The sequence below is a fragment of the Strongylocentrotus purpuratus genome, unplaced genomic scaffold (assembly GCF_000002235.5).
Source record: "Strongylocentrotus purpuratus isolate Spur 01 unplaced genomic scaffold, Spur_5.0 spur5_scaffold_18, whole genome shotgun sequence".
In the NCBI taxonomy this organism is placed as follows: Eukaryota; Metazoa; Echinodermata; class Echinoidea; order Camarodonta; family Strongylocentrotidae; genus Strongylocentrotus; species Strongylocentrotus purpuratus.
Window position 1 is genome coordinate 24,898,710 of NW_022145603.1, and position 23,136 is coordinate 24,921,845.

At 37.5% G+C, this 23,136-nt stretch overlaps 1 protein-coding gene across 2 annotated transcripts in view; it reads right to left on the bottom strand.

Moving 5' to 3' along the window:
- Positions 1 to 1,084: 1,084 nt before the first annotated feature.
- The window catches only part of NHE (sperm-specific sodium proton exchanger), a 31,534-nt gene continuing 9,482 nt past the window's right edge, over positions 1,085 to 23,136 (bottom strand). The window contains 15 exon segments of one of the 2 annotated variants that reach the window (NM_001098457.1): positions 1,698 to 2,129; positions 4,093 to 4,278; positions 5,384 to 5,500; positions 9,199 to 9,336; positions 10,202 to 10,372; positions 11,308 to 11,406; positions 13,279 to 13,404; positions 14,235 to 14,383; positions 15,757 to 15,958; positions 17,285 to 17,479; positions 17,984 to 18,301; positions 19,400 to 19,558; positions 20,492 to 20,635; positions 21,313 to 21,497; positions 21,826 to 22,073. In NM_001098457.1, the coding sequence (NP_001091927.1) occupies positions 1,785 to 2,129; positions 4,093 to 4,278; positions 5,384 to 5,500; positions 9,199 to 9,336; positions 10,202 to 10,372; positions 11,308 to 11,406; positions 13,279 to 13,404; positions 14,235 to 14,383; positions 15,757 to 15,958; positions 17,285 to 17,479; positions 17,984 to 18,301; positions 19,400 to 19,558; positions 20,492 to 20,635; positions 21,313 to 21,497; positions 21,826 to 22,073 (2,782 nt within the window). In that variant the 3' untranslated portion in view covers positions 1,698 to 1,784. 2 annotated transcript variants of the gene reach the window in all.

Genomic DNA, 23,136 nt, shown 5'->3' on the forward strand with positions numbered 1-23,136 from the left:
GAAAGTCTTTTGAAGATAAAATTTTGTTCTAGTTTCTTTCAAGAAGGAGGAAGAATCAGGGCCAAAACTGGGGGCATTTCACAAAACTTGTCATCAGTGACAAATGATAGTTTTTGTTATAAGCTACTGAAATCCTTGCTTCTGATTGGTAATTAGCAGATTTTTCACTGATTTTTGTCATTTGTCATTGAAAAATGCTTTGTGAAACGGGCCCCCTGGACAGCTTCTATTTCAGTGAAATCGATCAACCACAGACCATCCCCCCAAAAAAAGCAGAAAAACACCCAATGGCAAAAAATTGCGTTTGTTTAGAGTCAATGTGGTGTTGTGCCCGAGGTAGTAATGTTCCTTTTCTATTTGCATCCTCAAAATACGCTTCTCACTCTATGTCTCACTGCAGACTAAAAATCAAAGATTATCCGTAAAATGAAACCCTCTTAAACGTTATGCGTCACCTTAAAAATTGATATTTTTTGTATACGTGGAACATATAGCCCTTGATTTTTTAATATTTCTCTTTAAAACTGAATTATTATTGTGTTTTTTCTTCTAGAAAAATGCTTCCACTTGGAGAATATATCAAACTGTACATGTTCATTGCAAAAAACAATTAACTATTACCAAACCAATCATCTCATGAACTTATTCTTTCTTGCGTTGTTCTAATTGCGATCCCTTAGAGTTGTTCAACTATTTCTCCTTTTAACCTTTCTCCTCTCTTTCTTACCCATCATCCCTTCCTCTTCCTCTCGTTCCCATTTTCTTTCATCTTTATCATCACTTTCTCTATTAATGATGTAATAAGTTCATCTACAATATTATTACTTTGAAAATTATTGTAATATGACAATTAGTATACCGGTACCTGTATGTAGTGATATGCAAATTTACAAAACATGTTTTACACTAATTTAAAAAAAATATATATACAATTTTAAGAAAATGGCACAGGAGAGGCAATATTTGTTTTCTTCTTCAAAATACTTCTTGTGTTTCATTCACACTGAATAGTTTTATTATCTTTAATAGCACACATTGTAATGATAATAATAATAATAATAATAGCTCACATTTATAATGAAAATATTTCATTATCTTTATTTCAGGAAAGACATTGCTTTAAGCAAAATGACTCTATTTCCAAGTCTCAAGATATTCTTGTAAAATGTACTTCAAAGAAATTTATATCAATTGTTTCACCATGATTTTTGTCTAGTTTCCCAACACTTTCCTCATATCCAATCATGATTAATTTAACATCTTCAAAATCCTCAAATTAATGAACAACTAATCCGTGGACCTTGAATATAATATATTCACTTTGCCGTGTATTAACTGGCTTTAAATTTGAAGTATTCTTGTTGCAGCTCACTCGAATATGACTATTAATATCAATGAGCATGTTTTTCAAAATGTCGATGGCGTTGCATACTTTTTAAACCAATGCAATATACTTTCCGTACCTTTGTTAGCACAAAATCTCACAAACAACTTGAAGCATTGGTAAACATTGCTAGGCTTATCTGCGAGACATATTTTGTTTGCCAGTAAAGACCTCTTTGTAATAAAATCCTTGGAAAAATATAGAGCTTGCAATGTTGCATTCTATTTTTGTATCCTTTCAATGCAATATTTGAAAAATTGTTTTGCACACAGATCCTTTTTGAAAACATCTTTTGTAAGTGAACTTTAAAATATGTTGTGCTCAGAGATCCTTTTGTCACTCTTTTGTATGCAAAAATGATCAAGCTTAAAGTTGGTGTTCTTAAGGTGCGTTGTTGCGATTAAACGTTGACCCTAGGGGCCGCGCCTTCCTCCGTTTCGGGCGTTTCCTCGCCCTGTTTTGTCTTCACGGGCGACTCCTCCACCGCTTCGCCGTTCACCCTTTCCTTAGACATGGACAAGCCCAGGCTGGGGAGGAAGCTCTTAGGCTTGGGCGTGGTCTTGGTTGGGACCGATGGTGACACCCCTGCTGCCTGCTCCACATCAGAGGTGTTGGGGATGCAGTCCTCTTCCTCCTTTGCAGCAGCGCCACTGCTTTTCCTAGATAGCATCACCTTGGAGTTCTTCTGACGAAGTTCGGCAGCGTGCTTCAGGCACATGTTGGAAGATATCTCTGTGATGGAAATCTGTTGTGAACAAGGACATCAATATTGGAAATAATATCGCTAGTGATATTCGTTTGTCTTGCAATGTATGGACAACAAAAGATCGTGACATTCCGTGCGCCGCTGCAACACTTTGTCAGGTGATAAAATATATTGTAAGCAAGCATGTTTTATATTCTACGGGCGGCTCCAACGGTCAAGTAATTCGATCAATAATTGGAACAATAACAGACAAGGGCAAGGCCTATTAATGGTTGAGATTTTAGATTGGATGTTTCAGTAAAGTTTGAACTCGACACCTATAGCTTGAAGACCTGTCTGAAGGACCCCACAGTATTGCTTCAATCATACTGTGTACGAACTCCTACCTTTGATGGTAACCTCTCCAAAACTGGAAGATTTGAGGCTGTGATATCTCGGTGTATCATTAAGCAAAGGGATGACAACAGAATAGCAACTTACAGCTTCAAGTCATATCAAATCCTATATACATGTATACCTTTGAAATCAAGGTAACAGAAATATACATACACATATATTTTCGGGGGAAGAATGGAAATTTATATTATCAATATAAGCAAACAATTAGTGGATAGTGAGGCAATGACGTCAGAGCCTCATGAGTGAGTTGCCAATTTGTCTAGTGATTTTCAAAGTTTTTCATGTCATTAAAAATTCATAACTCTTTTGCTTCTATTGACAAGCCCTTTAACTCCATCTGGGACTGTTTTCATAAAACCTGTTACCAACAGCACATTGAAATAATTGTTTTACTGAAATAGCTGCAATTCATTAGCTGTGAGCAACAGTTTCAGAGAGTTATAGTATAGTATTAATGACTGCTTTGAGAGAAATAGTTGTTTTTATACGCTCAAGGGAAGGTTAGAATTGTGCTATTGCCCCGAGGCGTGCCGAGGGCAATAGCCCAATTGTAACCTTCCCGAGAGCGTATACAAACAACTATTTCTCAAATATTAAAGCAGTCATTAATACTTTTATATGCCGAAAAAAAATAGACTAAAAAATAAAAAATAAAAAATAAAAAACTTTTGTCGAAGATGGGATTCGAACTCTTGCGTACAAAAGGTGATGTATCTAAAATCAGCGCCTTAAACCGCACGGCTATCGCGCTCTGTTACCATACTTAACAGTTTTCTCTAATATATACATTAAAATGGATTTAAAACGGCTTCGCGTGATTGATTCGCGGCTGCTCCATTAATCGGGCCCTTCTTTTACTTTTGCAATGCGTATTGGCACGAACTTAGATCAAGATCTATCGGCAGATGTTGTTTTGGCTTAATGGAAGTTTATTTTCGTCTTCATGTCAACAATGCAAGATAAAAATTGTCGGTTAGATCGATCGAGATTCAAATGTATTGAAATTACCGACCAATTCTTCGTACACGTACGGTATCCTCGAACGCTCAGACCATTTTTTAACATGTAAACCTATGGGGTAACCATGGAGACTGAACTATTTTACCGGTAACCATGGTTATTGGGATTTTGAACTGTTTTTTAACCATGGTTACCGGGAATTTTCGGGAACAGTCAAAGTTTATGAATGCAATTTCGACCAATCAGATGGCTGGATTACTTAAGTGAGGTATATAACACTTGTTATTGATAACAAATTTCACGAAACAGGGCCCTTTTTTTCCTTTTTCTAATGAACTTATAATTACATTAAACAATTACAATTAACATTTTAAAAAAATTTGGGAAGAACAAAATAATGGCATCTAACAATATTCCTCCCTCCCTCTTTTGAGTAAGAAAATTGGGGGAAAATAGGAAAAAACAGGAAAAACAGGTAAATAAGGAAAACATTAGGAAAATAGGGGTAAAAATCAGGGGCGGGGAGGAACAAACAAAATTGGGGGGGAAAAAAAAATCGGGAAAACGATTTAAATTGGATAAATATCAGGCCTGTTTCCCAAAACTTGCAACTGAATCACTGAATAAAATTGGGAGAACTCACTAGAGACCGTTTGCTGTCCACATCTAGTCTCCCGTCCAGAATAGGCCCGTTGTATTCAGCGTTCCGCACCACGAAGAGGCGTGGCTCTTCTGCGGCAGTGTACTGGAACGTGAGCTTGTGAACGGTGCGCGAGATGAGGCAGGGACTCCGGATCTCTTCACGCGTATGAGCATTGTAAGCCGTGCCCTAAATGACAGGATTAAAATGAAATAAATTTACAAACCGTTAGCCCCGTTGCATAAAACTTACCACTGATGGTAAGTTTGTCATCAATGGTAACTACATGGAAACCTTGATTTTGATTGGCTGTTCAGCCCTGTTACCATGGTAGTTGCCATTGATCGCAAAGTTGCCATCAATGGTAATTTTTACGCAACAGGCCCCAGATTTTCTTCTTTGAATTGGCAACATATTTGTACTCAAGTGGTGAGTGCTCTTGTAAATTGAGCATGGGATGAGGCATGGGCTTTTTTTACACGTGTGAGTGTGGTACACTCTACCGTAGCTAGGTAATGGCATGAAATGAATGTATAACCTCTATAAGCTTCTCTTTTTTTAATTGGCAACACGATATTTGCACTGGAACCTGAGCTTGTAGACAGAGCAGGGGATTTAAATAGGCAGGGACTTTGGATTTTTCGACATAAGTGAGCATTAAGCCGTACCCTCAAAGACAAGATTTTTTTTTTAATGTTTTTTTTATTATGTTAAGATTTTCTTTTTAGATTGGCAACAGGAGTGTCAAGTCTGACAGACATGAACGCTCTAGTGACTGAGCCAACTCACCGGTGGAGCATTATAAGCTATACCCTCAAGTTTTCTTCTTTAAAGGCTTTATTTAACAATGGCCCTATGTGTTCTCAGTGTCTGGGATATGGTGTAATATCAAAGCCCTAACAAAATTGCGCTTCAAAATGATCATGAAGTGCCTCAAAAAAGTAAAAATCTTTGAGCAACCGGTTTTACCATACTCATTTTTCCCCCAATAGACTGTAGGGTTATAAAAACCATTAGGAAAACAAATTTTGAAATTTGTAATTCCAACCATAGATATCTTGATAATCAGACAGGTGATTGGCTTGTAAAAGTCCTGGGATTCATGTATGACCTAAGGTTTATAATTATGATTGCAGCATGAGCTAAATCCAGGATTTTTGTTTAGAATCTGAGGCACAGTTACCCAATCCCTTTACAAGTACGATTAAACTTTAATTCAAATATCAGGATTGAACGGGTAGGCTAATTAAAGGTAGTATAGAATGTTGTACTTAATTGTAAGAAAGCAACTTACATTGATAAGAATGACATCTTCCAGGGTTGCATCGATGTTGAATTGAAAATGAGACTCCGCTAGGTCCACAAGGTAGCCACGCTCGAGATGTAACTTAACTTTCTCCTGGGTCCAGCCCTGTGTGAAACATTGAAAAATGGCAGTTGAATTACTTGTTTGTTTGATTGATATTATTACTGGGTTCAAATCACAAATACAAGGTTATACATTTTAACATAAGTATTACATACATAACAAATCATGTCTAATAATATTAGGTATACAACAACCATAATACAACCATAATATTACTTGATTGATATAGTAAGAGTTCATTATACAACTTATCTGTACTCAACCACATTTGATAAATTATTTGATTACGAGGTGTGAGTTGAATTGATAGCAATGGTTTGAAGGTAATAATAATAATATGTTTTTCTATCGCGCCGTCTATCTAGAAAATCTATTTGGAGGCGCATTTATTTTTACCCCGGCTTTAGCCTAGCTGCCATTCCCTTACAAAAAAGTTGTATAGAATTCTATAGAACGCTTTATAGAGTTCTATAGAACTCTATAACATTCCAGATTCTCTATAGAACTTTTAAGGATTCTCTATAGAAAGCGGTTTCCTCTATAGAATTCTATAGAATAAGTTTTCTATAGATTTAAATTTCTATAGAAAAGTTAATTCTCTATAGAATTTTTAAGGTTGTCTATAGAAATCAGTTTCCTCTATAGAATTCTATAAAATAAGTTTTCTATAGATTTAAATTTCTATAGAAAAGTTAATTCTCTATAGAATTTTTAAGGTTGTCTATAGAAATGAGTTTCCTCTATAGAATTCTATAGAATAATTTTTTTATAGATTTATGATTTCTATAGAAAATTTAATTCTCTATAGAATTTTTAAGGTTGTCTATAGAAATGAGTTTCCTCTATAGAATTCTATAGAATAAGTTTTCTATAGATTTAAATTTCTATAGAAAATTTAATATAAAAAATGGCGTCCCCACTTCTCTATAGAATTTTTAAGGATGTCTATAGAAATCAGTTTTCTCTACAGAATTCTATAGAATAAGTTTCCTATAGATCTAAATTTCTATAGAATTCTATAACATTTTTGTTCTATATGAAGATATGTATCTCATGCATATTCATGATAATTTGCATGTTTTCACAGAAAATGTAATTATCATGATCTGTCAAGCAAATGTGACAATTAACATCAATTTTGTGATTTATATTTTCTTAGACCATTATTGACAAATATAATATATATGATTTTTTTAAACATGTAACTTAAGACGTAAAATAGTTATATTAATATAAATATTTTACTAACCAGTAAAAACATGTATAATTTTGTACATATGTATGTAAGATCTCCCACTACTTAATTAACAATATATACTCAACTGTATTTTGCTTCAAATGATCTTTGTGATGGAGCAATTGCAGGAGTCTATATAAATATGGTTTAGTCGGTGGCCAGATGTCATGTAATATTGATTATCAATTTATTATTGGTCGCTACTGAATAATAAACTGGTTTTCAACTGGTAAAAAATGGTCTATAGAATTATTTACAAAAAAACTTATATAGAATTCTATAAAAAAAATCTGTAGAATTTCTATAGGCCATTCTATAGAAATGTTTTATAGATATTCTATAGAGATCCGTTATAGATTTCTATAGAATTTGTATAGAAAAGTGGCCCACTTTTCTATAGAATCTCTATAAAACATTTCTATAGAATTGCTATAGAATAAAATGGTCTATAGAATTCTCTACAAAAAAATTCTATACAATTCTATAAAACAAATTCTATAGAATTTCTATAGGCCATTCTATAGAATATTTCATAGAGATTCTATAGAGGTCCGTTATAGATTTCTATAGAATTTGTATAGAAAAGTGGCCCACTTTTCTATAGAATCTCTATAAAACATTTCTATAGAATTCTATAAAAAAAATTCTATAGAATTTCTATACGCAATTCTATAGATTTTTTTTAATAGAATTCTATAGAACTTTTTTGTAAGGGTTACAGCGCTCCAGCATTTCAAGAAATGAAATCCTGCTAGGTACCCATTCAACATACCTGGGTCAAGTGTGGCAAACAAAGATTAATGCCTTGCCAAAGGACATTAGTGCCGTGTCAGGGATCGAACCACAGCCTTTGAATTTCAAGTCAAGTGCTTAAACCATTCGACTACGACACATAAGGGAAGGGGTGTGAGAAGATCCAGCTATCAGATAGCTAGGCGGCCATCTGTTACTTGAAGAGTGGAGTTCTGATGGCCACCACGAGCCACAGACGATAATTATCATCATCATCATCATCATCATCATTATCAGCACAACTATAACATACCTACAAACATTTGAAAATAAGAATTAGGAATTTCTAGCAGGGTATGCCTTCGAAAATAAGAAATCTGTACCCTTAACCCTTACTGTACTGGGCTATTTCGAGCACTCTCTGACTGGGGGGGGGGGGGGCCTCGGAGGCCCCCCCTTCCTATGATCTCGGCCGTCGAATGTCCGATGAACGCGAAAATTTGCATGATTGTAGATATTTATGTAAGGAACAAGATGGTATAATTAGTTTTTTCCTAATATGCAAATTTTTGTCGTTATAGCCTAATTAATTATGCAAAATGCTAATTTTATGCATAATTTTACAGAAAACTCTACATACACCTGTATTTGTCCGTAGACTTGTGAAGAATCTTGAAAATGTATTGAATAAATGTTTCCTTCATCTCAAATTCATGAGGTTTCATTATTTTTATGATATTTGAAAATGCATAGGTTAATTTGCATACATCATGAATACGCAAATTACGCATTCATGAATATCTAATCTGGTAATATACAGGGAACTAGAATCATTACAAAAATTGTCAGACTCCACTTTTGTTATGTTGAAACTCATTGTTCATATGAAACTTCTTTTCTAACACAAAAAATAGTTATTTGATGTAATTAATAATGATAATTAATGCAAATTTGATGCGATTTTCAACTTTTTATTTTCTTATGTATTTCATTGTTTTTTATTTGTCATTATATCTCTTGTTTTATTTCTAATGTATTCTTTTGTTCTGAAATATATCAAGTTACTTTGAGAAACATATAAAAGCAATTTGATATCAATTCATATCTTCACATTTCTGCTTGTACATGAATATATGCAATTATAGCACTTTTTTGATGACATGCGCATACTAATTGTTATGTAACACCTTACAGGTATATCCGATTTCGACGAAAATGGTATCAAAATGTGCGTAAGACTTGAAGGAAAAAAGTCATGAAACGCCAATTCAAAATTCCGAGCGGTTGCGGCGCGATCTCCAAAAATGTCGAGGGGGGGGGCCTCCCAGGCCCCCCCCCCCCCAGTACAGTAAGGGTTAACAGGCATTCACACATGCAGCAGCAGTGTAACTGGCAATACGCTATAAATCTGTACAAAAAGCGAATACAAATTCGCTGCTCTATCATGTAGCCATTCCACACACACAATATATGAACTCTCAAATTGTGGCACATGATCAAGCTTAATTGGCTTAAGCAACAAAAAACAAAAAACAAAACAAAAAAAACCCTGAATATTCTGAATTGTTAGGTCCTAGAAATCCAGAATATCAGAATATTCCGGATTATTCGGAAGGGTTGGCAGGTATGCTATCATCATCATTGTTAATATCACCATAGGCCATCAGTTCCATAATGAGGGGGGTGGCAATTCTGATGGCCACCACATGCCACAGATGATAAGTATCACCATCACAACTATCATCATCATTGTTGATATCACGATACCTACCTGAAAGGCCATCTGTTCCATGATGAGGGGGGTGGCGATTCTGATGGCGACCACACGCCACAGACGATACTCCAGCGATGGGTAGAGGGTGAATGTATCGATGGCAATGTTCATGTCCTCCACAGTGATGAAGTATACCTAGGATATTAGGAATGCAGAAATCAGGGGTTAATCATCTTGCCATATGTAAGAAGATATCATCCAAAAGTTGAAGCCAATTCAAATAATAATAATATACCGTACTTATATAGGGCATATCACAATATGTCTTTATGTGCTGTAAGCAAGAGTAAGAAGGAAAGGTGGATAGAGTAACATAAGAAGAGTGAGATATACTCAACATACTTCCTCTCATTAAAGTTGGAAAGTATTTTTGAAAAGAAATGTTTTAAGAAATGTCCATGGTTGTCTTGTCTGGCTACATGAACTACTATTTTATATCATATAAAAGTTAGAGCGTCGACATGGAATATTTGTTTATTTTGATATTCAGCCAGTCTATTTTTACTTTTTGGTGTTGTTGAAATGTCATCACCGATATGCTGTAATCTTAAGAGATAACATTTGAGAGATGCCCCGATTTTGTCACATCTCTACCATAACTTAGGTATGATTTCATTAGTATTTCCAAGAGTAGCTATTTAGTCTAAAAGGTTTTGATAATGCTGTGGAACTGCTTATCAATATTCAAATAAAGAGCTATGTTATTCCAAATCGGATTGTAGTCAGATCATGTAAAGTTCAGTGAGCTTAACATGGTATTAACAAAATTATTATGCTCATTGGAAATGCACATCGAATTGTTCTCATATATATATATATATATATATATATATTTTTTTTTAAATATAAATAAATAAATAAATAAATACATATATTGTTGTATGTGTATGTATACAGGGGGAGGCAAGGGGGAGCGAAGTTTGAGGCAAGGGGGAGGGGAAGAGGAAGGGGGAGGGGATAGGGAGGGGGAAGGGGAGGGGGAGGGGTCTTAGTAAGTCACCTGCACTGTTGTTTCACAGGTGACTGTTGCATTGCGAGGTTTCTTCGTGAGGACACCCATCTCGCCGATGACGTTACCCACAGTCAGGTAGTCCTCAAAGACCTCATTCTCTTCGCTGCCAGCGGTCACTGGAGGGTTGTCATGGTCAAGGAAAGCACTTCGGCCGTAGAGCTAGAGAAGGAAGGTGAGAGAAGGTGAAATAGAAGGTATGAGCAACATAATTAGAGTTGAATATAAGAAAGAGAAGAAAGAAGACCTCATTCTCTTTGGTGCCAGCGGTCACAGGAGGGTTGTCATGGTCAAGGAAAGCACTTAGGCCGTAGAGCTAGAGAAGGAAGGAAGGAAGGTGAGAGAAGGTGAAATAGAAGGTATGAGCAACATAATTAGAGGTTGAATATAAGAAATAGAAGAGAGAAGACCTTGGTCTCTTCCGTGCCGGCAGTCACACGAGGGTTGTCATGGTCAAGGGAAGCACTTAGGCCGTAGAGCTAGAGAAGGAAGGAAGGTGAGAGAAGGTGAAATAGAAGCGATGAGACAGAGGATAACAGACGAGGGAGAGAAGGTAGGTGAAGAAGGAATGAGATGGTTTAAATTGGAGGATAAATATGAGAAAGAGAAGAGAGAAAGAGGAAATAAGGAGATAAGGTAAGAGGAAGGATGAGACACAGTAAGAGAACAAGAGGAAGAATAGGAGACAGAGAGAGGGGAGAGAGAAAGGGAGGAGTGAAAGTGACAAAGACAGAGAGAGAAGGTACGATAAGCAAGGATGTAACACAGGTGCAGAATGAGATGAGGGATAAGAGATTAAGAGATGTAAGACAGATATGTGGCATTGAGAGAAGATGAAATAGACGCGGCGTAAAAATCAAGAGGAACAGGAGCAAAAGAGAATAGAGAGACAGTGACGGAACAAGAAGAGGAATAGGTAACAGAAGATTGAGAGATCAAGGTCAGAAAAGAAACAGTAACAACACAAGAGGATAAATAGGAGACAGAAAAGAAAGAAAGGACTGACAGAATGTATGAAGCGAAAGAATGACAGAGAAGGAACATCAGAGAAAGAGGTTTGAGATATTGCTCTTGATTGATTGTCATGGGTTGCTTACCTTGACGAGTCCTGATACAATAAGGAAGAGGCCGTCCGACTCGTCACCCTCTCTAACGATCACTTCACCATAGTCAAAGTGAAGCAGACTTGCACGGGCCTGGTTGGTTGAAACATAAACAAACATAAGTCATAATTCTTATCTTAAAGGCATTGTTTAACAATGTTTCCATTTTTACATATCTGAGATGCATGACTCGACGTGTTAGCTGTGTCTGTGATATTGTAATAAAATAATAAAAACGTTACTTATAAAGCGCTTACCACCAAAGTCTCTAAGCGCTATACACACAAAATAGACTGATATAAAATTACATCTTATACAAAACTAAAAATGCAAATCAACATACAAATTACAATACATATGGAATACACGTCAAAGTGAACAGAGTTAAATAATCATCGAACGCAATTTTGAATAAATGTGTCTTGAGACTAGTTTTGAATAGGTTAACGGTTTGACAGTTTTTTTACATTTAAAGGTAATCTGTTCCAAAGTTAAGCAGAAGCTTTGCGAAAGGAGTGATTACCATAAGAAAGAGTTGACACAGAAGTAGATACAAGGTTTAATTGTGAAGATGACCATAAACTGCGTGAGGGTTTGCATTCCTCGATTAATTCTTGCAGATAAATTGGTGCCAATTCATGAATGCATTTGTAAGTTAAAACTAAGATTTTGTACATAATGCGGTACGTCACCGGCAACCAATGCAATTCGCGAAGTACTGGGGTGATGTGTTCACAAGAACGCGTGCGTGTTACAAGCCTGGCAGCAGAGTTTTGGATTCTCTGGAGTTTTGCAATGTGCGAGTCCGGAAGGCCATAAAGAAGGCTATTGCATTGATCAAGATGGCATGTAATAAATGCATGTATAAGCGTTTCGGTAGATTTTTGATCAAGAAAATTTCTAATACGACCTATCTTGTACAAGGCATATGAAGCTGAGCGACAAATATTTTTTGTATAATCATCCATCCTAAGATCGATCATTTTCAAAGATGACACCAAGGTAACGTGCACTTTTGACAGGTTGTATCGGAACATTAGCAATTTCGACAGATGGTAAATGGGAGGACTTTCTGAATCGAGATGTTACATATACCTCAGTTTTATCCTCATTTAACTTCAAATCATTAGCAGTGGACCAAGCTTTGATATCATTTATACATCTTTCAAGTTTAGTAATAACAGAATGGTCGGTTGTGTATTATACAACTCACTCCTAGATCCTAATTAAATGATTGGGTCATGTGCGATTAATGTGTGATTAATTTACTGAGCCTATTCCACGCTTTTTCATTAGAAAGCGTGCAATAGTTTCCAGTTCTTTTAGTGCGTGTACATGATGCGCAGTAGTGCGCGTGGGGTTAGGATGCTTATCTATATGTGCGCACTAAACTGAGCCTATTAAACTTGAGATTTATTTGCCAGCCATACTGTCACAAAACAATCTTAAATTAATTTTTTTTACATCTAATAGCAAGGATCTAGGAGTTTCATTATATATGTAAAGATGCATGACCCTACCATACCTGCCAACATTTGAAAATAAGAATTAGGAATTTCTAGCACGGTATGCCTTTGATTTTATTTTTAGTGAAAAACTATAATAGCAAATATTCATTTAACATCTCTAGGTAACTGTCTGAAATTAGGTGGCAGAGTGGTCTTAAAGAGAAGGGAAATTGCTGTCTCGTATATAAGACAACGAAAGAGAGAGGGTGAGAGAAAGAGAGAGAGAATGAGAGAGAAAGAATGAGAAAATGAGAGAGGCAGACAGAGAGAGAATAAGAGAGAGAGACAGAGAGACAAAGAGAGAGAATAAGACAGAGAGACAGAGAGACAAAGAGAGAGAGAGAGAAAAAAAACAAAAAAAAAACTAATGCATGAAAGGCAACGGCTAAGACCGATAACAACCACTTACCGTACTATGTTCAGCTTAATTGTGAGTGCATGCACAGTTCTATCTTACCTTGATGAAGTCGATGAGTTTCATGTCTCCAGCTAGCCACGAAACGTTCTTGAGAAGGTTCTCGGGAGGCGGAGGAGGAATACTGGATGGAGCGTTCATCAATCTCTTCATCTTGATCTCAACCGTCTGGATATTTAACCAAAAGAATTATTTCAAAAAGAAATTTGTTATTAAAAAATCTTGACTACAAAACAAAATGAACAAAAGGGAAATAAGTACAGTTTCAAGGCTTAATGGACCCCATATTGAAACATGCAGACACTACATTGATATTAAACATGGACATATGACAGAAGATTTCTAGATGAACTTTGAGGCAATTAACTTTGAGATTTTGCCAGCTGGTAGTTAATTGCGTCTGCTGGGCTGGATTTTGATCTAAATTCTTAAAGCAATCACTGCTTTGATTGGAGCCGTGTGAACCTGCATTATTTGTGGGTTGCTTTTATTAACAAGGTCATGGAAACTTGAATGTTAAAACTATGATGGTGCCATGTGAACATAGCTATTATAGCTGAATAGTGTGAACATGACAATAGGCCTGTCTTCATCAGCTCGAGATTGCCAAATATCCCGCTATTTCAACTATCCCGATCGCAAATTATCCAGTTAGTAATCGCGTCTTCATCAGCCCGAAGTTGCAATTAGTGGGATATTTGGTCGGGATAATCATCCCAAGATATGTTGGGATAGTTTGCAAAATATCCCACTATTTGGTAAAATATCCTGCTATTTGTCCGGTGCGTCTTCACCAGCCCGAAGACTCGCAATTTGCACAAACGCTGAGCAAAATATCTTGAGCTAATTTCTCAAGGTCGAGTTTCAAGTTTCGAGGTTGAATCTCGAGCTGATGAGGACGCGATTTGTAACTTCGGAATTATTTCCCAAATCAGAAATAGCGGGCTATTTGGCAATCTCGAGCTGATGATGACACGCATTTTGTGTCAGCGACTGACCAATTCCAGTTTGTGAGCTTCCATCTCGTCAAGCAAGCCCGCCCCCTGGAGTTCATGGATAGTCTCGCGGGAGTGGTTGAGAATGGTGCGGATGGCCTGACGAGTCTTGACTGACACGGCAATGCCTGGGTGCTCTCGCTGTAGAAGGCCTGTGAGAGATCAGAGAAGTATTACTAAGAAAACTGCTTACTTAAACCCAGGAGAAAACGTTATACCTAAAGGTACCCATAAGACGCGCTCACATATGCACATTTTTTAGCATACTCTAGTATTCTTTACTTCACACTCTCGATTATAAAGAGTCACGATTGATTCAAATCAATGGCAAGTCCTCCAATCAATCGCAAGTTTGCAGTCTCCTATCTCTTATGTACATAGTTACAATCGACATCAATTGCAAATAAGATGCGATTAAAGGTAAAGACCAGTATTGGAAACGCCCCAATTTCAAAAAATGAAATGGAAGCTCTCATTACCAATCATGTGAAAGAATATGTTTTGACTTATACATGATGATAAAAAATTTGCCGGGAAACCGCCTAATTCATATATTTGGTAAATTTGTTTCTCTCATGGTCTGTGAGAGATATAGGGTAGTCCCATATACATCTTTCTGTGTATAGTGCTTGTAACTTTTAGAAGAATGGGCCAAATTTCTTATCATTTTGATGATTCCAGAACCTTGCAGATGCTAGATGCTAGATGATCAACCTTTTCTGATCGATTCCACAACGTTTCTTTCACAATGCAATCCCATGACCATAACTGGTCTTTACCTTTAATATCAACTAATTGTAAGACAGGGCCCTGTTCTGAATGTGAAGCTTTGATCTCAATATCTCTCTCTCTCTCTCTCTGCATTCATAATGGTTCACCAGTCTTTCTCAAGACTTGATCCACTCACGAAAGAACGCCACTTGTAATCTATCTACCTCTATCCATACAATATCAAGTTGTCCTTGATTCACAGGCCGACTCTAAAAGAAAACCCCTCTCTCACTTTCTTTTCTTTTCCCTCCTCTCCTTTGAAACCCAATTTCTTTTCAGGGGCCCGTTTCACAAAGCCTTTTTACAATGACAAAATCAGTGACAAATCTGGTGATAACGAATCAGAAGCAAGGATTTCAGTAGCTTATAACAAAAACTGTCATTTGTCACTGATGACAAGTTTTGGAAACGCCTCCAGGACTACCCACATGGCGAAACCGTAAACTTATTGATTTTAACTTTTTTAGACCTGTATAACATATCTATGCACATGAGTTGGCATAGGACCTTGGTGGGCACAGCTACTCCTTTCACCCCCATTTGCCATTTATTTAATAAACACACAAACACAAAAAAGGAGGGGAAAAAAGGGGAAAAACAGGTGGTTTACCATGGGATATGTGAACAAGTCTAAATTTATCCTAAACATATATTGTTGTGGAGAAAAATCCTGGAGTAGTGTCTTTTAAAACTGTTTCCCTGCAGCCTGCAAGACTTAAACAAGACTAAAATCCTGATTCTGATCCTGACCTACCTAATTCCTTGACCACCTGGAGTCGTCCAGTCTCTGAGATATGTTTGAGCTCTCTCAGGATCTTCTTGTTGTCAACCATGCGATCGATGATCTTGCCAACCTCCTCTTCACCGATGATGTAGCCCTTGCCGACGTCGTAACCCAGGCTGAGCTGGTTGTTGATTTTACCATTGACCACTAGAATCAGCTTAGGGATCAGGGCCTAAGAGTTTGGGATACACCAATTTTTAAAAGTAGAAAAACATATTGTTTGGATATTATGTGTTCAAGAAAACTATCTACTAAGGCAAATTTTTTAAACCTAGAGCTAGAGATATGGTCTAACACTATAGGGTCTTATCTAACGCCCACGTCTGATCTAACACTAAAACTTACACTATGTCAATCTGTCTATCATATCCTCTAAAAAATAGTATTAACACAATAGTACTATTATCGAAACCCAGACAACTCGACCCAATACCCTGGACAACTCACTATGGTCAAGTTGACCAGGGTGGGGTGCCTTTTCAGACAGCTCGCCCCACTTTTTTCCCCTCATGATTTCTAGATCTAAAATCCCTCATCTTTGATGAAATTGTCATTTTATGTACCAGTATTCATTATGCTTTTGTAAACACAGTCATCACAGGAAACATGGAAATTGTGAGTCTCAGAAAAATGTTAACGCAATTTCTTCCCACCATATGGTTCAACACCATAGCCTAGTTGCCATCTGGTGTAACACTTGATATTTGAAAGCTAGCACCCATACCTGACAACCTGCCAAACATTTACACTACCATCTGGTTTTAACAAACACAATGTAGCACTACTCTCGGGTTTGCAACTAGCACTATAACTTTACAACTGAGCCCACCTCGTTTAACACTGTAACCCGAACATAGGTTTAACACCAACACTGTAACCAGACCATAGGTTTAACACTAACACTGTAGCCACAACCTTTGGTTTAACACTAAAACTGTAACCTGACCATAGGTTTTAAACCACCACTGTAGCCACACCTTTTGGTTTAACACTGACACTGCAACCCGACAATAGGTGTAACACCGACACTGTAACCCAACCATAGATTTAACACTAACATTGTATCCACACCCTTTGGTTTAACACTGACACTGTAACCCGACCATATGTTTAACACTAACACTGTAACCCGACCATAGGTTTAACACTAACACTGTAGCCACACACTTTGGTTTAACACTAACACTGTAACCCGACCATAAGTACAACACTAACACTGTAACCCGACCATAGGTTTAACACCAACACTGTAGCCTACCATAGGTTTAACACAAACACTGTAGCAACACCCTTTCATTTAACACCAACACTGTAGCCACGTACACCATTCAATTTAACACCAACACTGTAGCCACACCCTTCAATTTAACACCAACACTGTAGCCACACCCTTTAATTTAACACCAACACTGTGGCCACACTCTTCGATTTAACACCAACACTGTAGCCACACCCTTTGGTTTAACACTGACACTTGATACCTAGCACCTGTCCGTACCTTAGTGAGCCTGAGCATCCTCAGGCCTCGTAGGAGTCGGAAGAGCTTTACGACCTTGATAGAGGACAGGTTGATGGTGATTGAGCCTTTCAAAAGTGTCTCTGCAATGATGATATCAACCAGAGCTACGACCAGGATGAACGCATCAAACTTGTTCCAGTGGCTCACGATGTAGTGACGACCCAATCCAAGAATCTGCAAGTTTTAAATTAGAGTCTTAGTACCTGTAATAGTTTTATTTAAAATGAAGATGAGATATTTAATATATTTCGGTTGTGAATTACTCACTGATCATGAATGTGACAATAGACATGCAGAAATATTGCCATCATTGCATTTCAGACCGCGAAAAATATCTGCATTTATGCTAGAGATCTCACTGGTCTTACAAGACACAGAAATGTGAAGCGCCCTATGCTTAGGTCATGAAATTGTGCTGTAATGGTTTTTTAGATGTCTTTCCTGTGTCATCTTTTATTGGGACCTTATAAAACCTGTCTGCACTAGTTTGTCCAGGGGGATTAGAGCTTCCTGCAAGGTCACTAACAGATGGTTATCTCATCTTCAAATCAGCTCTCAATTAACACAAGAAAAAGGGGATCATGGGGGACCAACAGGCACAGATTAGGCATTGTTTGCTATGTAGAGGGCGCAAGTAACTATAAGTAGTGCAGTGGGGCTGAAAGATTTGAGACTCACTTTGACTATCGCTTCTATGGCATAGATAACGAAGAAGACGTAGTTGGAGATCCTCAGGGCATCCTCGATCTTCTGAAGGCTCGAAGGCTCGGAGCTGACGGTGGAACTGGGCGCAGCCGTGGTTGATACCGAAGCCATCTTGTCCTGAACGACAAACTCCATAATGATGGGCACGATGTTGAGGACGATGGCGATGTTGATGGTGACTTCGAAGGCCATGTGATGGCATATCTTGTACATAAGCTTGCCGAGTTTGTACTTGGGCATGGGGATGGCGGCAATCTTCTTCTCGCTGATGAGGTCCTCAAGCTTGCGTTTCTGGAAGTAAAAAAAAGCAAAGACATGAGCTAAATTCAGGATTTTGTTTCATAATCTGAGGCAATGTTACCCAATCCCTCTTAAATGTATATGAATGAACCAGTCTGATTGGAGCAAGAATGGTTCATTCATACATTTTAAAGGGATTGGGTTACATTGCCTCAGATTATGAAACAAAATCCTGAATTTAGCTCATGCTGCAATGATAATTATAAACCTTTAGCTAGGTCAGTCAGGAACTCCACGACTTTTATAAGCTGATTGCCTCTCTGATTATCAAGATATTCATAATTGGAAATCGAAATAGAATTTTGCATTTTTCTTACGGTTTTCATAAACGGTACAGTCTATTGGGGAAAACGAGTACCGGTAACATAAAACCGGTCACCCAAAGATTTTTACTTTTTTGAGGCATTTCTTGATCATTTTGAAGTGCAATTTTTTAGGGGTTCAATATTACACCATATCACAGACACTGATAACACGTAGGGCCTTTAAAACTAAGTTCATACCGTTCTAGCTCTGAAAGATTTTGTGTTAATTTCTTTGTAGATTTCATGTTGAAAAGATAATAAAGGCTTTATTATAGTGCAGCAACTTGTTGAAGGGCCATCGTAATAAGAACTGTTAGTCACTACATTCTTTAATGGAAAGGATCCTGTTCTAATCATGCATGGATTTGATTTGATTGGCTTTAATGTTGATGTAGGGTGGATCAAGTCATTAAGGGGGAGGGGGCTCTGCTGTCATGGAGGGGGGGGGGAGTACTGGTCATGAATACCACAACTGGTAGGGGTTGAGGGTGTAGAAATGGGTCCTATCATCTCCACGTTTTAACTTGTCTACCGATCTCCCTTTCTTTTTCAATCTCTCTCTCCCTTTAATTTTGTTTTGCCCACTTGGACCATATTGCCGTCATGTGCCCCCTCCTGGGACCCCTTTCACAAAGCCTTTTTATCAATGACAATTGACAAAAATCAGTGACAAATCTGCTAATAGCCAATCGGAAGCAAGGATTTCAGTAGCCTATAACAAAAACTGTAATTTGTCACTGATTACAAGTTTTGTGAAATGCCCCCCTGAAGTCATTACACTCACCAGCCAGGGGTAGATGCCTTTGATTTGCCATGACTTCTTGAGATCATCGACCAAGATGAACTGGTCCTTCTCATCGGCCGCTACCTCGGCGTGCTGAACCAGGAGACGCAATGCCTCCCTGGCAAGCATACCATGCTCAAACTGCTTCCAGTAGCTGATCTAAGGTTTGGTAAAAGAACAAGAAAAATCTTTAACAACACATAATGGCATATACAGTCAAACCTGCTTTAGTGACCACCTGTCTACAAAGACCACCAATCTACAAGGACCACATTTTTTGTTTCCCTTGAAAATGTTTTTTCATTGAAACATGTACTAAAGAAACCTGTCTTAAAAGACCACCTGTCTACAAAGACTACTTTTGGGTTTCCCTTGGGCGATCGCTATAGACAGGTTTGACTGTACAATGTAATTACTATATCAATATTATATTTGTGAATCTGTTGCAATATCCATTTATAAGGGCTCATAAAATAGTTCATTTTGTCTAAAAAAAATAGGAGAGTGCAAAATAAATACAATTGTCAGTATGAGAAGGCAATGCTACTTCATTCAGACCTTGTACCATTCTACTCCTCGTCGTAAGCCTATTCAAACATGACATTTAAAAAGAAAAATGCCACAAAATAAAAACCATTTTAAGTATAAATAAATGGTAAAATGAGGGCTGTACAAAACAAAGACCCCAAAGTAACTGACATCTCTGTGTAAAAAAAGGGGGAAGCTAATGCACTACGCTATTGTCATTTCCTTTCCCTCAACATTTTTTTTTTTTTTTGAGGCAGTTCAGAGCTTCATGTCTGAAGGAGTCTTTGTTGATATATCTTGCACACATCGAGGGTTCAGTGACACAAAAAACGTAACTCCATATCTTGCCAAAATGAGTATTTGATATCAAAATGTTCAGAAAAATGTGTGCTTTCCAGGAAACACAAAGACTTAACTCCACTCAACACCCCGTTGAAGTCAATGGCTAGTGAAAAATTGACTTAACTCCTTAAGGCCCAAGTGCTTCAGTGACACATGAACCACTTTTTCTCAAAATGGCCGAAATGAAGTTACGTCTTTGTGTCACTGACCCCTCGACATTACCTTTTCTGCTTTCAGCATCCTGAGCCTGGCTTCTTCCATCATGTCCGCGAACTCTCTAGGGGATGGTTCGTTGGGTACCATGGCCTTGCAGCCTGGACAGACGCTCTTCCTTTCACCAAGGGTCAATTCATCAGCTGGTGCGTTCTGCTCAAAGCAATCATAGAAATGAAATGACTTAATTCATGACTGATTTGATTTGATTTGATTTGATCTGCAAACTAAATATCTATACAGAGGATAGGCAACATAAGATAACATCCACAGATAACTTTAGCGGTGACACAAATGATACATGTAGGACAACCAAAGAGTTTACGATTACAAATCATATATTCATAGATCTTCATTTTGTATAATACAGTTCTGGGCCCCTGATCCAAATCAATTGCAAGTCCTCCAATCAATTGCAAGTGTGTAGTCTCCTATCTCTTATGTACATGTTCATACTTGCGATTGATATCAATTGCTAATAAGTTGCCATTAATATCAACTCTTTATAAGATGAGGCCTAGGTATAAATGGTAATAAAGGAGTACGTAGTGGATTTGAATCTACAGTGCTGGGACTCAAAATTTGTCCCAACAATATCCTCATTGATAATGCAAAGATTCTACTCTCTGTGCATTTTTTTCATGGAGATTGATAGCATCAGGGATATTTTGCGTGAAATTGGCGAAAACTACGTTTAATCCAGCATGTCTCTGGGCCAAACAAATGTCCAATCCGAGTACATTTAGGGGTCTAAGAAAAAAAAATGAACCGAACTTAAAATGTAAATTATTTGCCACATAACTGAGGATATTGAACATTTCTTTGTCTACCTCGTCATCACTCAAGGCGCTATACGGGTCACTGATCTCACAAGCGGCCGTAGCGATGTCCCAGTCTGCATCGGCAAGGAAGCGGTCAGACTTGAGCATGTTGAGGGTCCGGTTTTGACCCTCATGGATACGTCTCACGGCACCGGCCATGGCCAGACGCTTCGGGATGGAGATGTCACTCATGCCTGTGTAATGATGATTATAATGACATATTGAAAGCACATAATTGTCATGTATGATTTATTACGTCACTTTGCAAAAATAAGTTGTTTACTATATTTTGTACAGGCGTCTAAAAAAGTAATATTAAAAGGTGCATTTTTTAAATAATTGCTCCCAAGATTTAGGTAAATAATTTTGTTGAAAGATGGGTAAGTGAACAATGTTCCAATATCAATAACTCCTTTTTCATTAAAAGTGGATTTAGCTCCTTTTGGAATTAATCTCTTCAAATATCAATAAACTTTCAAGAATCAAAAGGTTGCATTCTTCCAATTAGACAGTCAGTCTTACCCAAGATTCTCAGTAGAGTCTGGATGGTTGTGGCATTGATGACAAGTGTCAGCACCACGATGCCCGCCGTATGGAAGAGGAACTTGCTCCCGATGACATCGTTCCCGGCCAGGTTCTCCACCACGAGGGCCAGGGCCAAACCCACGGCACCACGGAGACCGCCCCACGTCATGATGACCGCGTTGCGCCAGGTGAGACCGTAACCAATCCTCGACAGGATAGGACTGAATAGACTGATCACCATGCCCCTAAATGGTGTATGAATATTCAAACATTGATCATTTATTCATTTTAAAGAAATCGATTGCACAGTAGGTGTATGAATATTCATTTATAATTTGGGCTTTTTATGAATGCATATTGATATAAAGAGACAGTAGCCAAACCTTGACAGGATAAGACTGAAGACGCTGATCTCCATGCCCCTACATGGTCTATGAATATTTTATTTATTTATTTATTTATTTATTTCTATTCTTTTGACAGGGTAGCCCATTCACCAACAAGTAGTGGTCTTCCATGGGGCCCTGAATGAACATATTTACATCATTTATAACATTTATACAGAACAGTTACAAAAATAATACTCGTTTGCAAAATAAACATATATCATTAACCTAGTAAACAGTAATGTCAATAGGAAAATATTAATTAAGTCGCAGTTATGTGAATAAGTCATGTTAATATTACAGAACATGCACGTAGTGTATGTTCGGCTGAGCCATTCACAAATTACAACTTTGTTTAAACAATCTCTTAAATGAATTGACAGAGGAAGCCGTTCTCAACGAATTATCTAGCTTATTCCATTCAAATATGGAAGAAACAATTGGGCTACACTTATAACAATCAGTGTGAAATCTAGGCACACGTAAACATCCACTGTCTATTTGCCTTGTATGATGCTCATGCACATCATTAGGATTGATTAAGCCTACCTGAAGGTAAGAAGGTGCTAAGTTATGAACGCATTTATATATCATCATAACGCGACTTAACTCAAACCGCTTGTCTAGTGTCATCCATTTCAGACTTGTGAACAAATCAGCCGACGGTGTGTCATATGTCTTGTTCAATATTATTCTTGCGGCCCTCTTTTGAATTTTTTTTGCAGCTTAGTTGTATGAGATTGAAATCTGTTCGACCATACAACAGAGCAGTAATCTAATCGTGGCAACACTAGACTGTTATAAAGTAACTTTAAGGATTTTTGAGGCAAAAAACTCTTTGCTCTCTTTATCATGCTAATGTTTTTCTGGGTAAGTTTACTTACGTTTTCGATTTGTTTAGACCATTTCAATTCTTCATCTA